Raw genomic sequence first — 15,526 nt, 5'->3', positions numbered from 1 at the left:
CAACTGGCCTTTAAGGCAGGGTTCCCCAACTGGCTTTTAAGGCAGGGTTGTTGTTGTTGTTGTTGGACATATAAGACCATAAAAACACTAATAAATCAGCTCCAAGTGATTTTAATTTTGGAAATCTGTTCCAAAGTATTCCTACGCATAATAGAGAGATATATGTGACCATGCAAATGTAAGCAATGTTTGAAATTATTATGTTTCAGTCAAATATTATATCTGTTTGGGCTTCTTGCGGTCAATTTGAAGTCTACAAACTATTTGTAATTATGTTCCGGTCCACTGACCAGCCGCTCAAATAAAAATCGTGCAAAAACGGCAGCTGAATCTAGTTGATGATCCCTGCTTTAAGGCTAAATTAGGAGGAGTCCGTCGTTTTTCAGATGCCGCAGTACTCCTACACTCTTAGAAAAAAGGGTTCCAACAGGGTTCTTCAGCTGTCCCCATAGGAGAACCCTTTTTTCCCAGTTAGAACATTATTTTGGGTTCATGTAGAACCCTTTGTGCAAAATGGTTCTACCTGGAACCAAAAAGGATTCTTCGAGGGGTTCTCCTATGGGGAAATCCAAAATAATCATTTTAGGTTCTAGATAGCACCTTTTTCTTCTAAGAGTGTCGACTGTGTCTCAAATGGCACACTATTCCCTATGTAGCACTATGTAGCACTATGTAGCACTATGTAGCCCTATGTAGCACTATGTAGCACTATGTAGCACTATGTAGCACTATGTAGCACTATGTAGGGAAAAGGATGTGATCTGGGACGCTGCCCCAGTCTTGTGTTTTAGAGGGGATGTGATTCATGTGGACACGTCCCTGTCAACCTCCTCGTAGAATGTGATCAGAATGACTGGAAACACACCGCAGAATACAAAGACATACCGCCGTCGCTGCCCGAAAGAGATCAGGATACAAGCTGTGTGTCAGAAACAACTGCTCTGAGTTCAGTCTACACTACAGGGAGATATATAATAGTGTCAATCCAAAAGGCGTAGAGGTCAAACGGGCAGAGCAACACACTATCACAGGAAATAGAGAAAGTCACAGTAGACTAGAACCCAAACATTGTAGCACTAAATATCCATGAAAGGCATATTTGTTGTTGTTGTTGATGAGGGTATGCTCTGATATACTCCTGCTGACCAACATCAGGTCACCAAGCTGCAGTAAAATGAACACACTGAAAACATTCTGAATGTTCTTCTATAGTGATAATGATCACTGATGGCCAGCGAGCAGGCCACAAGTTAACGGTTACTAATTGAGATAAATGACAAATGATTAACTGACTTAAATAACACCTGTGAGGTGTTATAAAAGTAGGCTGGGTTTCTGTATAAGCACTTTGTGACAACTGCTTATGTAAAAAGGGCCTTGTAAATACATTTGATTGATTGATTGATTGATTGATTGATTGATTGATTGATTGATTGATTGATTGATTGATTGATTGATTTAACAACAGAGTAAGGCACATCCAAGGATGTCGTTCTTTGACTGCTACTATTACAGTAAGAGAGACATTTTAATTTTACCTTGGAACTCATTTTAGCCAGTCTGGTGCATTAGGTTTACATCACATTATACAGTAGATCTGGTGCAGTAGGTTTACATCACATTATACAGTAGGTCTGGTGCAGTAAGTTTACATTACATTATACAGTAGGTCTGGTGCAGTAAGTTTACATCACATTATACAGTAGGTCTGGTGCAGCAAATTTACATCACATTATACAGTATGTCTGGTGCAGTAAGTTTACATCACATTATACAGTAGTTCTGGTGCAGCAAATTTACATTACATTATACAGTAGATCTGGTGCAGTAAGTTTACATTACATTGTACAGTAGGTCTGGTGCAGCAAATTTACATCACATTATACAGTAGATCTGGTCCAGTAGGTTTACATCACATTATACAGTAGGTCTGGTGCAGTAAGTTTACATTACATTGTACAGTAGGTCTTGTGCAGCAAATTTACATTACATTATACAGTAGGTCTGGTGCAGTAAGTTTACATTACATTGTACAGTAGGTCTGGTGCAGCAAATTTACATCACATTATACAGTAGATCTGGTGCAGTAGGTTTACATCACATTATACAGTAGGTCTGGTGCAGTAAGTTTACATTACATTGTACAGTAGGTCTGGTGCAGCAAATTTACATCACATTATACAGTAGATCTGGTGCAGTAGGTTTACATCACATTATACAGTAGGTCTGGTGCAGTAAGTTTACATCACATTATTCAGTAGGTCTGGTGCAGTAAGTTTGCAATACATTGTACAGTAGGTCTGGTGCAGTAGGTTTACATCACATTATACAGTAGGCCTGGTGCAGTAAGTTTACATCACATTATACAGTAGGCCTGGTGCAGTAGGTTTACATCACATTATACAGTAGGCCTGGTGCAGTAAGTTTACATCACATTATACAGTAGGCCTGGTGCAGTAAGTTTACATCACATTATACAGTAGGTCTGGTGCAGTAAGTTTACATTACATTATACAGTAGGTCTGGTGCAGTAAGTTTACATCACATTATACAGTAGGTCTGGTGCAGTAGGTTTACAATACATTATACAGTAGATCTGGTGCAGTAGGTTTACAATACATTATACAGTAGATCTGGTGCAGTAAGTTTACATTATATTATACAGTAGGTCTAGGGCAGTAGGTTTCGGCTACCAGACTCTTGTAGGATTTCTTTTTACCAGAGTAATAGCCGTCACTCTGCAATCATACCCCTTTGTTAATAAGTACAAGACGGCACATTTTTATGTTTTACGTTTCAAGGGCTGTGCATTTTTTATGATTTTTAAGTGTGCATTTTTTATGACGCATGTAATACAGTGGTTAGACAAACTGTAGCTGGTAAGGGATGTGTAAAATGGAGGAAGGGAGGTGTAACGCCTGTGTGTGCCCATTTAATAACAAATGCAGCATGTGTGCTCAGCACAGGAGTCTTTGGGTATCCAAAGGTCCTCATGTGGTAAATCAAGTCATACAACATAATGTACACCATATATACCATGTTCCTCTAGACAAGCTCTCTCCTATTCTCTCCTCCACTACTACTCAGTATAAATTGTGTACTTCTGCAAATCACCTTCCTCACTGACAGAAACAACACTGACATGTGCCTGGCACTTGGCAGCTAGTATGAGAATGTGTCTGTCACCTAGTATGATAATGTGTCTGTCACCTAGTATGATAATGTGTCTATCACCTAGTATGATGACACAGACTTGTTTCAGATTAGCGTTATTATGAGTTTATTACCATATAGTAATATGGCTAATTGTCCTACTGTATTCCAAAACATGTAACAATTCATGTACTATGTGGAAATGACAATCAGAAAATTGGTCATAGTTCCTTTTGATTCTGCAGTAAATGATGTAGGTCAAATGAATATTCACAAAATTATAATATGTATGAATTTCTCTTTGATGTTTATTAAAATCAGGAGAAACATCTCTTGACCAAGGCCTACATATCAATCGAGAATATGATCAATAGTCAACTTACCCGATCTTCGAACGTTGGTCCTTTTCGCAGAAAAAGAAACGTTGATCATGCATATTGAAAAAAACAATATATAAAAAACGCTCCTCTGTTTACTGGTAAACTCCATATCTTTTTCTAAAGTTAAAAAGGTCAAATGGTCATTTTAGGCTACATGCAACAACAAAAAACTCCTTGTGCTTAATTATAAGAACTGACGAGAGACGCAACTGATCAAAGTTTCTGATGACAAAGACAACTAGTCATTCAAAGTTCCTCACAACCTGCTCCCAAAGAACGCAAATGAAAAGGTAATTATGTTTGGAAGGAAACTGAGGTTTGACACGGATAAGATTGTAAGCTATTAAGATCAGTTGAACGCACCACGAGTTACTGTGACATTGTCGGCGGCAAATGGAGACAAGTGTCCTGCGTAAACGTAAAAAAACACAATCTGGAATTCCGAATTGGTACTAATTTTACGCGCGACACTCTTCTTCTTGTCATTCGTCTTGTGATTTAGAAGTTTGCGAAATGGCAGAGGAGAGACGAAACGTGGGGACATTTAGAGCTAAGAGGATAACAGGAGTCTAATCCGCCCAGCTGGAGACTTGGCAGCTCACTACAGCCACTCAGACTAATATAGAAACACACTGACGCGCGCGTAATAGAAAACAAATAAACCAGGAATTAATGAATTGAATTCAATATTTCATATGAACTTTTAAAGAGAAGTCGTCTTTTTTGCACAAATATTGTAAAAAACAAATGACTGGAGAATGAGCATATAAAGGTATTGTAGCCTTCCATAGGTATGTAGTGCTGACTCTAATTTCAAAACAATGACTCGCTGACTCGGGTATAACTAATTTGACCATGTAAGAGGAATGATTGGTAAACTCAATTGTCTTGAGGGAAATTACTTGGGTTCTCTCGCTGTGTGTTAATGCTCACGGATAGATACGTTTTCTGGGGAGATCAGCCACATGGCTTAAGTAAATTTGCCAATTCCCTCCTCCCCCATAGAAGAATCCCATGAAGAACTCATGTCTTATTTCGTATTATTATTGAAATGTATTATTATTTTATTGAAAACAGAGGCCATCTTGCAAAGCCGTGTAGCAATTGAATCAGCTCTAATCGAAACGAAGGAACATGTGAAATGTAGAATTAGGAGGTTAATATTTGCTGTAGCGCTGCATGTTGTCTAGTATAGCGCTCTCACACACACACACACACACACAAATCGGAACCCCATAATGGATAGGATTAATAACTACCTCCGATCATTTTAATAACATAATATATTCAATCAAAGCTCTTCATAGGATAGAAGATGTCTACTCTGTTGTGATAATCCTACTCATCATAAAGTTCAAATGCTTCCATTCTATTCCTCCACCAAATGTCCCGTATCAAACCGTTTTAATTATTCCATGATGTGAGTCCCAAATGGCACCGTATTCCCTATATATTAGCTACCCTACTTTTGACGAAGGCCAATAGGGCTCTGGTCACAGTAGTGCACAATATTGGTAATATGGTGCCATTTAGGACGCAATTCTATGTCAAACACATTCTATTATTCTAACATGGCACAGATACACCTTGCTCGGTGTGAAATCCATGTTGTGGGATTAATCTGTTAAATCTACACTGAGAATGTCAATGACTGTTCTGTGGTCAGTCTTATTAACACTCCTCTTCAACCTCTATTATCTTTCCCTGCAGGTCACCACAAATGTAACCTTCCTTGCCTGGGAAGGAAATGAGGAATCACAAGGAGAAGTCGAGAGGAAATTGTTGAATTCATTACCGAGCACAGAAATATTCAACTATTTTTCCTCTATAGGGTTATAGGAGAGTCAAGTTGATCTCTTATTTTCTAATGAAACCAAGATAAGAAAGTCGAATAGAAAAAAATAAAAAATGAAAGAAAGTAAAATAGAATGAGATACAGTCTAGGGTTAGTCTACACTGAGTAGACAAAACATTAAGAACACCTACAGTCTAAAGTTTGTCAACACTGAGTAGACAAAACATTAAGAACACCTTCAGTCTAGGGTTAGTCTACAATAAAAATATGAAGAACACCTGCTCTTTCCATGACATAGACTGACCAGGTGAATCCAGGTGAAAGCTATGATCCCTTATTGATGTCACTTGTAAATCCACTTCAATCCGTGTAGATAAAGGGGAGGAGACAGATTAAAGAAGGATTTTTAAACCTTGAGACAACTGAGACATGGCTTGTGTATCTGTGCCATTCAGAGGGTGAATGGACAAGACACAATATTTAAGTGCCTTTGAACAGGGTATGGTAGTAGGTGTCAGGCAGGCGCACTGTTTTTTTTCAAGAACTGCAACGCTGCTGTTTTTTTTAACGCTCAACAGTTTCCCGTGTGTATCAAGAATGGTCCACCACCGAGAGGACATCCAGCCAACTTGACACAACTGTGGGAAGCATTGGAGTCAACATGGGCCAGCATCCCTGTGGATCGCTTTCAACACCTTTTAGAGTCCATGCCCCGGTGAATTGAGGCTGTTCTGAGGGCAAAAATGCAAGTATTCAGACCTTTTGACCTTTTTCACATTTTGTTAGGTTACAGCCTTATTCTAAAATTGATTTTTTTAGAAATGTTTGCTGATTTATATATATTTTTTAAATGGAAATATCACATTGACAGTGGCAAGAAAAAGTATGTGAACCGTTTGGAAATACCTGGATTTCTGCATAAATTGGTCATCAAATTTGATCTGATCTTCATCTAGATCACAACAATAGACAAACACAGTCTGCTTAAACTAATAACACACACACAATTGTATGTTTTCATGTCTTTATTGAACACACCGTATGAACATTCACAGTGCAGGGTGGGAAAAGTATGCGAACCCTTGGATTTAATAACTGGTTGACCCTCCTTTGGCAGCAATAACCTCAACCAAACATTTTCTGTCGTTGCGGATCAGACCTGCACAACGGTCAGGAGGAATTTTGAACCATTCCTTTTTACAAAACTGTTTCAGTTCAGCAATATTCTTGAGATGTCTGGTGTGATCTGCTCTCTTGAGGTCATGCCACAGCATCTCAATTGGGTTGAGGTCAGGACTCTGACAGGGCCACTCCATAAGGTGTATTTTCTTCTGTTGAAAACATTTTGTTATTGATTTACTTCTGTGTTTTGGGTCATTGTCCTGTTTCATCACCCAACTTCGGTTGAGCTTCAATTGGCGGACAGATAGCCTAACATTCTCCTGCAAAATGTCTTGATAAACATGGGAATTCATTTTTCCGCCGACGATAGCAAGCTGTCCAGGCCCTGAGGCAGCAAAGCAGCCCCAAACCATGGTGCCCCCTCCACCATACTTTACAGTTGGGATGAGGTTTTGATGTTGGTGTGTTGTGCCTTTTTTTCTCCACACAGTGTTGGGTGTTCCTTCCAAACAACTCAACTGTAGTTTCATCAAACCACCGAATAACATCCAGGGGCACTTTTGCAAACTTCTGATGTGCAGCAATGTTTTTTTTGGACAGCAGTGGCTTCTTCTGTGGTGTCCTCCCATGAACACCATTCTTGTTTAGTATTTTACGTATCGTAGACTCGTCAACAGAGATGTTAGCATGTTCCAGAGATTTCTGTAAATCTTTAGCTGACACTCTAGGATTCTTCTTAACCTCATTGAGCATTCTGCGCTGTGCTCTTGCAGTCATCTTTGCAGGACGGCCACTAGGGAGAGTAGCAACAGTGCTGAACTTTCTTCATTTATAGACAATTTGTCTTACAGTGGACTGATGAACACCATGGCTTTTAGAGATACTTTTGTAACCCTTTCCAGCTTTATGCAAGTCAACAATTCTCAATCTTAGGTCTTCTGAGATCTCTTTTGTTCGAGGCATGGTTCACATCAGGCAATGCTTCTTGTGAATAGCAAACTCCAATTTTGTGAGTGTTTATAGGGAAGGCAGCTCTAACTAACATCTCCAATCTCGTCTCACTGATTGGACTCCAGGTTAGCTGACTCCTGACTCCAATTAGCTTTTGGATAACTCATTAGCCTAGGGGTTCACCTACTTTTTCCAACCTACACTGTGAATGTTTAAATGATGTATTCAACATAGAAAAATACTATAATCTATTAGTTTAAGCACACTATGTTTGTCTATTGTTGTGACTTAGATGAAGATCAGATCAAATTTGATGCACAATTTATGTAGAAATCCAGGTAATTCCAAAGGGTTCACATACTTTTTCTTGGCACTGAACATAAGTATTCAGATCCTTTACTCAGTACTTTGTTGAAGTACCTTTGGCAGTGATTACAGCCACAAGTCTTCTTGTATTTGGGGAGTTTCTCCCATTTTTCTCTGCAGATCAACTCAAGCTCTGTCAGTTTGGATGGGGAACTTTGCTGCACAGCTATTTTCAGGTCTCTCCAGAGATGTTCGATCAGGTTCCAGTCTGGGCTCTGGCTGGTCCACTCAAGGACAGTCAGAGACTTGTCCCGAAGCCACTCCTGTGTTGTCTTGGCTGTTTGCTTAGGGTCGGTGTCCTGTTGGAAGGTGAAACTTTGCCCCAGTCTGAGGTCCTGAGTGCTCTGGAGCAGGTTTTCATTAAGGATCTCTCTGAAACTTTGCTCCGTTCATCTTTGCCTCGATCCTAACTAGTCTCCCAGTCCCTGCTGCTGAAAACCATCCCCACAGCATGATGCTGCCACCAACAGGGATGGTGCCAGGTTTCCTCCAGACGTGACGCTTGGCATTCAGGCCAAAGAGTTCAATCTTAGTTTCATCAGACCAGAGAATCTTGTTTCTCATGATCTGAGAGTCTTTAGGTGCCTTTTGGAAAACTCCAAGAGGGCTATCATGTGCCTTTTACTGAGGAGTGGCTTCCGTCTAGCCACTATCATAAAGGCCTGATTGGTGGCGTGATGCAGAGATGTTTGTCCTTCTGGAAGGTTCTCCCATCTCCACAGAAGAACCCATCGTGTTCTTGGCTCCCTGACCGAGGCCCTTCTCCCCCGATTGCTGAGTTTGGCTGGGCGGCCAGTTCTAGGAAGAGTCTTGGTGGTTCCAAACTTCTTCCATTTAAGAATGAAGAAGGCCACTGTGTTCTTGGGGACCTTCAATGCTGCAGAAATGTTTTGGTACCCTTCCACAGGTCTGTGCCTTGACATAATCCTGTCTCGGAGCTCTACAGACAATTCCTTTGACCTCATGGCCTGGTTTTTGCTCTGACATGCACTGTCAACTGTGGGACCTTATATAGACAGGTGTGTGCCTTTCCAAATCATGTCCAATCAATTGAATTTACCACAGGTGGACTCCAATCAAGTTGTAGAAACATCTCAAGGATGATCAATGGAAACAGGATGCACCTGAGCTCAATTTTCAGTCTCATACTGTAGCAAAGGGTCTGAATACTTATGTAAATAAGGTATTTCTATTTGTATTATTTTATACATTTGCAAAAATTTCTAAAAAACTGTTTTCGCTTTGTCATTATGGGTAGTGTTTAGATTGCTGAGGATCATTTTTTCCTCTTAAAAGGGTTAGGGTTACAATGTAGATGCCTCCCGTATGGATGTATCCTTTTAAAAGGGTTAGGGTTAGAATGTAGATGCCTACCGTATGGATGTATCCTCTTAAAAGGGCAGTAATTATTATTTCTGACTATTACATACCGGCTGTGATTGGATGTACCGCTGGGCGGCGCAAAATTGGCCCAGCATCGTCCGGGTTTGGCCGGAGAAGGCCGTCATTGTAAATAAGAATTTGTTTTTAAATCACTTGCCTAGTTAAATAAAGGTTACATTTAAAAAATGTTTTAATTATGTATTGATAATTACACCATACTTAAATTCAATTTTTTTGGAATACCTATTATTCTTGTATTGGATTGACTATTCACAAGATACTTTCGTCGAACTATTGTTCACAACCACACTGAATATACCATCCTCATAGAAAAAGCCTCTATGGCCTCTACTTCTACGGTCACATTCCTACAGCAGACATCAAATCAGACACAATTCCTTATTTTGTAAACCAATGTCTTTGTTCATTATCACATCTTTATAGGATCCTGTGGTGCCCCTGGCTACTAATGTGGCATCCTTGTATTCAATTTAGAACTCCCCCGAGCAAAATGCTAAAGAGCAAGTATCTGTCCCAAATGGCACCCTATTCCCTACGTAGTGCACTACTTTTTTTTACCAGAGCCTTATGGGCCATGATCAAAAGTAGTGCACTAAATAGGGGAAACGGGTGCCATTTGGATTGCAATGATCTCTAATGCCTTGCATACACATCATATCTCCCTGCAAATTAAGACGTCAAATTCAGGAACCAGCACCAAACAAACTAGCTTGATGATCTGTGCAATTGTTATAAGCTCTGAGGAGAAAAGATAACATTGTTGTTTGTCATTAAAGTTCCATACCCATATACCCAAACCACCCAGTCATCAGTGTTATGGCTTTTTCTCATCTGTCTTCACCCAGCAGTATGGTTTCTCTGTCTCTAGGGGGTGGTAGACGGTGCTCTGGGTTTGGCAGAGTGAAAGTTCACAGCAGTATGGTTTCTCTGTCTCTAGGGGGTGGTAGACGGTGCTCTGGGTTTGGCAGAGTGAGAGTTCACAGCAGTATGGTTTCTCTGTCTCTAGGGGGTGGTAGACGGTGCTCTGGGTTTGGCAGAGTGAGAGTTCACAGCAGTATGATTTCTCTGTCTCTAGGGGGTGGTAGACGGTGCTCTGGGTTTGGCAGAGTGAGAGTTCACAGCAGTATGGTTTCTCTGTCTCTAGGGGGTGGTAGACGGTGCTCTGGGTTTGGCAGAGTGAAAGTTCACAGCAGTATGGTTTCTCTGTCTCTAGGGGGTGGTAGACGGTGCTCTGGGTTTGGCAGAGTGAGAGTTCACAGCAGTATGATTTCTCTGTCTCTAGGGGGTGGTAGACGGTGCTCTGGGTTTGGCAGAGTGAGAGTTCACAGCAGTATGGTTTCTCTGTCTCTAGGGGGTGATAGACGGTGCTCTGGGTTTGGCAGAGTGAGAGTTCACAGCAGTATGATTTCTCTGTCTCTAGGGGGTGGTAGACGGTGCTCTGGGTTTGGCAGAGTGAAAGTTCACAGCAGTATGATTTCTCTGGTTCTAGGGGGTGGTAGACGGTGCTCTGGGTTTGGCAGAGTGAGAGTTCACAGCAGTATGGTTTCTCTGGTTCTAGGGGGTGATAGATGGTTGCCTGGCTACCCAAACTCCTTGCTACGGCCAAACGCTACGCCACAAACGTTAGTTTCTTCTCCGCAATGACAATGAATCTGGATATGAGTACCTCCCTAATGATTTCTAGAATGGAAATCCATTCGAGACCATCTGATTGGTCCCAGAAACTGATGAGTTGGGCCAGAGCCAGGACACACGTGGGTAAATCGCAGTTTAGAAAATTCGGCATTGGCTTTGATACTCTGATTGGTTGGAGATGATCCAATCGCTGATGACTTTGTTTTGTACAACACCCCTCATTTTGACATCACCACAAACAACTTCAATGATGGCAGTCTGAAGTTGAAGCTTGTAGTGAACGATAGAGCAGGGGAAGAATTCAGTTTGAGTGGTTAGATAGATGGTGGGGGGGGTGTCACAACAGTATGGTAGATATAGAAGCCTCTGTCATGGTTATGCTGGCCAGCAGGGCTGAACTGGGGTGAAAAATAGGCCCAGGCATTTCTAATTTCCTTTTTACCTTAAGGCCCCCACAACCGGACCATTTTTTTCCTCGAAGCCCCCACTATTAGCCAAATAATGCTAATTCTACACAGGTAAGGCAGGTAGTGGTTAAGCGCGTTCGGCCAGTAACCAAAAGATTGCTGGTTCAAATCAATGAGCCGACTAGGTGAAAAATCTGCCGATGTGCCCTTGAGCAAGGCACTTCACCCTAATTCACCCCACTCTTATCCAGTCGCTCTGGATAAGAGTGTCTGCTAAATTATTTCAATTATAATGTAAAATGTAAAACCTCCCAGAGTCCATTTCTTCTGGCCAGGCCTAACCCTGCTGGAAACAGGACATCTGCTCTGATGAGATACAGCCAAGAAACCCAATGCACAGGTTCTAGACTACACAACCTGGAGGAGCAAGCACGAAATCTGGCAATAGTTGACATGTCTTATTGAGAAAGTTTATATAAACTAAAAGGTGAGGACACCTAACAACAACGTCTGACCACCATCTTTCTGTGTCATCCTCAATGATTTTATGTCTGCACCTTGTCTGTGATATGTGTTTATAAAATGATCAAATAAACATTTGACCAAAAAAAATGGTTAGCAGTGCTGCACTGTCATGGAGTTATCATTTTATTAAGGTCATTGGTCATTGGTCAAGGTCATTTATTAAGGTCATCGCCCCCGTCCCGCCCCTCTAGAAATATATTTCTCAAAACTATAGATCAAGTGATCAAGTTATGCGCATGTGTTATTTTACGCACAATAATTTTTCTATGTAGCTGCCGCTCACACTCCACACCTCGCTTCACATTTCTCGCTTTACTCACCCTCTTCTGAACCACTAGATTATGTCTCTGAATCATATTTCTGAACAGCTGAAATAAAAACCCTGCAGCGATATGAACGAACATTCACGCATTTTGAAGGCTACAACCTTCTCTGTCTGCTGTAACGGATATTGCAGTTAAACAAGCAGGGCGCGGTCTCTACACATTGCATTGGAGCAAAAACAATCTTCGTTTTGTGTGATGATGTAGGTCTCTTTGTAATCTTTGTAGTTGCTGCCATATCGTAGCCACTAGTCAGAGTTGCTGAAAAATAACATGACAACACTGGCTGCCTGTCTGCCTCCTGCTTAGCCAATGTTTGCCGTGATGATGAAAATAATAAGACTACATCGCTAATTAGACTGCGTGTCTGTGGGCGCGTTTGAGTGGTAAGGCGAAAGCAACCGACTGTAGACTAAAGTCAAGGAGTGTAGTCGTGGAAGGTGCGAAAGTTGGACACTAATGTGGTTTTCCAACGGCAAGGCTCAGATCAACATGGCAGCGTTGCCATTGTTTATTAAAGTTTTTCTTTATATTATCGAAATAAACATGCCCCCATACACTCACAAAAATGTCAATCATACACTACAAGACCAAAAGTATGTGGACACCTGCTCGTCGAACATCTCATTCCAAAATCATGGGTATTAATATGGAGTTGGTCCCCCTTTGCTGCTATAACAGCTTCCACTATTCTGGGAAGGCTTTCCACTAGATGTTGGAACATTGCTGCAGGGACTTGCTTACATTCAGCCACAAGAGCATTAGTGAGGTCTTGCACTGATGTTGGGGAATTAGGCCAGGCGATGGGGTTGAGGTCAGGGCCCTATGCAGGCCAGTCAAGTTCTTCCACACCGATCTCGACAAACCATTTCTGTATGAACCTCGCTTTGTGCACAGAGGCAATGTCATACTGAAACAGGAAAGGGCTTTCCCCAAACTATTGCCACAATGTTGGAAGCACAGAATCGTCTAGAATGTCATTGTATGCTGTAGCGTTAAGATTTCCCTTCACAGGAACTAAGGGGCCTTAGCTGGAATTCAGTAGTGAGTGTTGCAACCAAGGACAGACAATTTTTATGAGCTACGTGCTTCAGAACTCGGCAGTTCCCTTCTGTGAGCTTGTGTGGCATACCACTACGCAGCTGAGCCATTGCTGCTCCTAGAAGTTTCCACTTCACAATAACAGCACTTACAGTTGACTGGGGCAGCTCTAGCAGGACAGAAATTTGTCAAACTGACTTGTTGGAAAGGTGGCATCCTATGGTGGTGCCTTGTTGAAAGTCACTCAGCTCTTCAGTAAGGTGATTCTACTGCCAATGTTGGAGATTTCATGTCTGTGTGCTCGTTTTTATACACCTGACACTAACAGGTGTTACTGAAATAGCCAAATCCACTAATTTGAAGGGGTGTCCACTTACTTTTGTGCCTTCGGTAAGTATTCAGATCTCTTGACTTTTTCCACATTTTGTTACATTACAGCCTTATTCTAAAATTTATGAAATAGCTTTTTCCCCTAATCATTTTACACACAATACCCCATAATGACAAAGCAAAAACTGGTTTTTAGCCATTTTTGCTAATTTATACAAATAAAAAAAATAACAAATATATCACATTTACATAAGTATTCAGATCTTTTACTCAGTACTTTGTTGATGCACCTTTAGTACTGATTACAGCATTGAGTCTTCTTGGGTATGACGCGACAAGCTTGGCACACCTCTATTTGTGGAGTTTCTCCCATTCTTCTCGGCTGATCCTCTCAAGATCTGTCAGGTTGGATGGGGAGCGTTGCTGCACAGCTATTTTCAGGTCTCTCCATGTTCGATCGGGTTCAAGTCTAGGCTCTGGCTGGGCCACTCAAGGACATTCAGAGATTTGTCCCGAAGCCACTCCTGCGTTGTCTTGGCTGTGTGTTTAGGGTCATTGTCCTGTTGGAAGGTGAACCTTCACCCCAGTCTGAGGTCCTGAGTGCTCTGGAGCAGGTTTTCATCAACAATCTCACTGTACTTTACTCCTTTCATCTTTCCCTCAATCCTGAGTAGTCTCCCAGTCCCTGCTGCTGAAAAACATCCCCACAGCATGATGCTGCTACCATCATGCTTCACCATTCGGATGGTGCCAGATTTCCTCCGGACGTGATGCTTGGCATTCAGGACAAAGAGTTCAATCTTGGTTTCATCAGACCAGAGAATCTTGTTTCTCATGATCTGAGAGTCTTTAGGTACCTTTTGGAAAACTCCAAGCGGACTGTCATGTGCCTTTTACTGAGGAGTGGCTTCCATCTGGCCAGTCTACCATAAAGGCCTGATTGGTGGAGTGCTGCAGAGATGTTTATCCTTCTGGTAGGTTCTCCCATCTCTACAGAGGAACTCTAGAGCTCTGTCTGAGTGACCATCGGGTTCTTGGTCACCTCCCTGACCAAGGCCCCTCTCCCCCGATTGCTCAGTTTTGCCGGACGGCCAGCTCTAGGAAGTTTCTTGGTGGTTCCAAACTTCTTCCATTTAATAATGATGGAGACCACTGTGTTCTTTGGAATCTTCAATGCTGCAGAAATGTGTTGGTACCCTTCCCCAGATCTGTGCCTCGACACAATCTTGTCTCGGAGCTCTACGGACATTTCCTTCGACCTCATGGCTTGGTTTGCTCTAACCCGGAAGCTTATAACAAATCCCGCTATGCCCTCCGACGAACCATCAAACAGGCAAAGCATCAATACAGGACAAAGATCGAATCGTACTACACCGCTCTGATGCTCATCGGATGTGGCAGGGCTTGCAAACCATTACAGACTACAAAGGGAAGCAAAGAGCTGCCCAGTGACACGAGCCTACAGTACTAGACGAGCTACACTACTTCTATGCTCTCTTCGAGGCAAATGGCACTGAAACATGCATGAGAGCACCAGCTATTCCCGGAAGACTGTGTGATCACTAGGGATGGGTATCGTTAAGATTTGAACGGTATTGCTACTCTTACCGTTACTGCTTATCAATCTGTACTTTAACGGTATTCTTATCAGTTATTTTTGTTATTTTTTACTAGAAAAACAAAAAACAAATTAAGAACAGAATTAACGTTGCTTTATTTTCTGAAATGTTAAATAAATAAAAGAAACAATTATTTACAACAAAAGAAACAGCAATGTTTTGAACAAATCATTATTATAGACTAATGTTGTGATGATGGAAATGTAAAACAAATGAAATAAACAATATTTTCCTGCAAAAGAAAAGACAGTGGTACAGAGCAACACGGGTGGGGCATGCAGGTAGGCTGCAGAAGATAAGCCAGTCGTATAGAGCAACACGGGTGGGGCATGCAGGTAGGATGCAGAAGATAAGACAGTCGTATAGAGCAACACGGGTGGGGCATGCAGGTAGGCTGCAAAAGATAAGACAGTCGTATAGAGCAACACGGGTGGGGCATGCAGGTAGGCTGCAGAAGATAAGCCAGTCGTATAGA

The 15,526-nt window shown here is 41.7% G+C and overlaps 1 protein-coding gene across 1 annotated transcript in view; it reads right to left on the bottom strand.

The window, feature by feature from the left end:
- The window catches only part of LOC120050245 (pikachurin), a 55,872-nt gene extending 45,913 nt beyond the window's left edge, over nucleotides 1-9,959 (bottom strand). The window contains exon 1 of the mRNA XM_038996840.1: nucleotides 9,956-9,959. Coding sequence (XP_038852768.1) covers nucleotides 9,956-9,959 — 4 coding nt within the window. The remainder of the gene's footprint in view (nucleotides 1-9,955) is intronic.
- Nucleotides 9,960-15,526: the final 5,567 nt, after the last annotated feature.

This window comes from Salvelinus namaycush, chromosome 1 (assembly GCF_016432855.1).
Source record: "Salvelinus namaycush isolate Seneca chromosome 1, SaNama_1.0, whole genome shotgun sequence".
Classification (NCBI taxonomy): Eukaryota; Metazoa; Chordata; class Actinopteri; order Salmoniformes; family Salmonidae; genus Salvelinus; species Salvelinus namaycush.
This window is presented reverse-complemented; position numbering and strand designations above follow the sequence as displayed.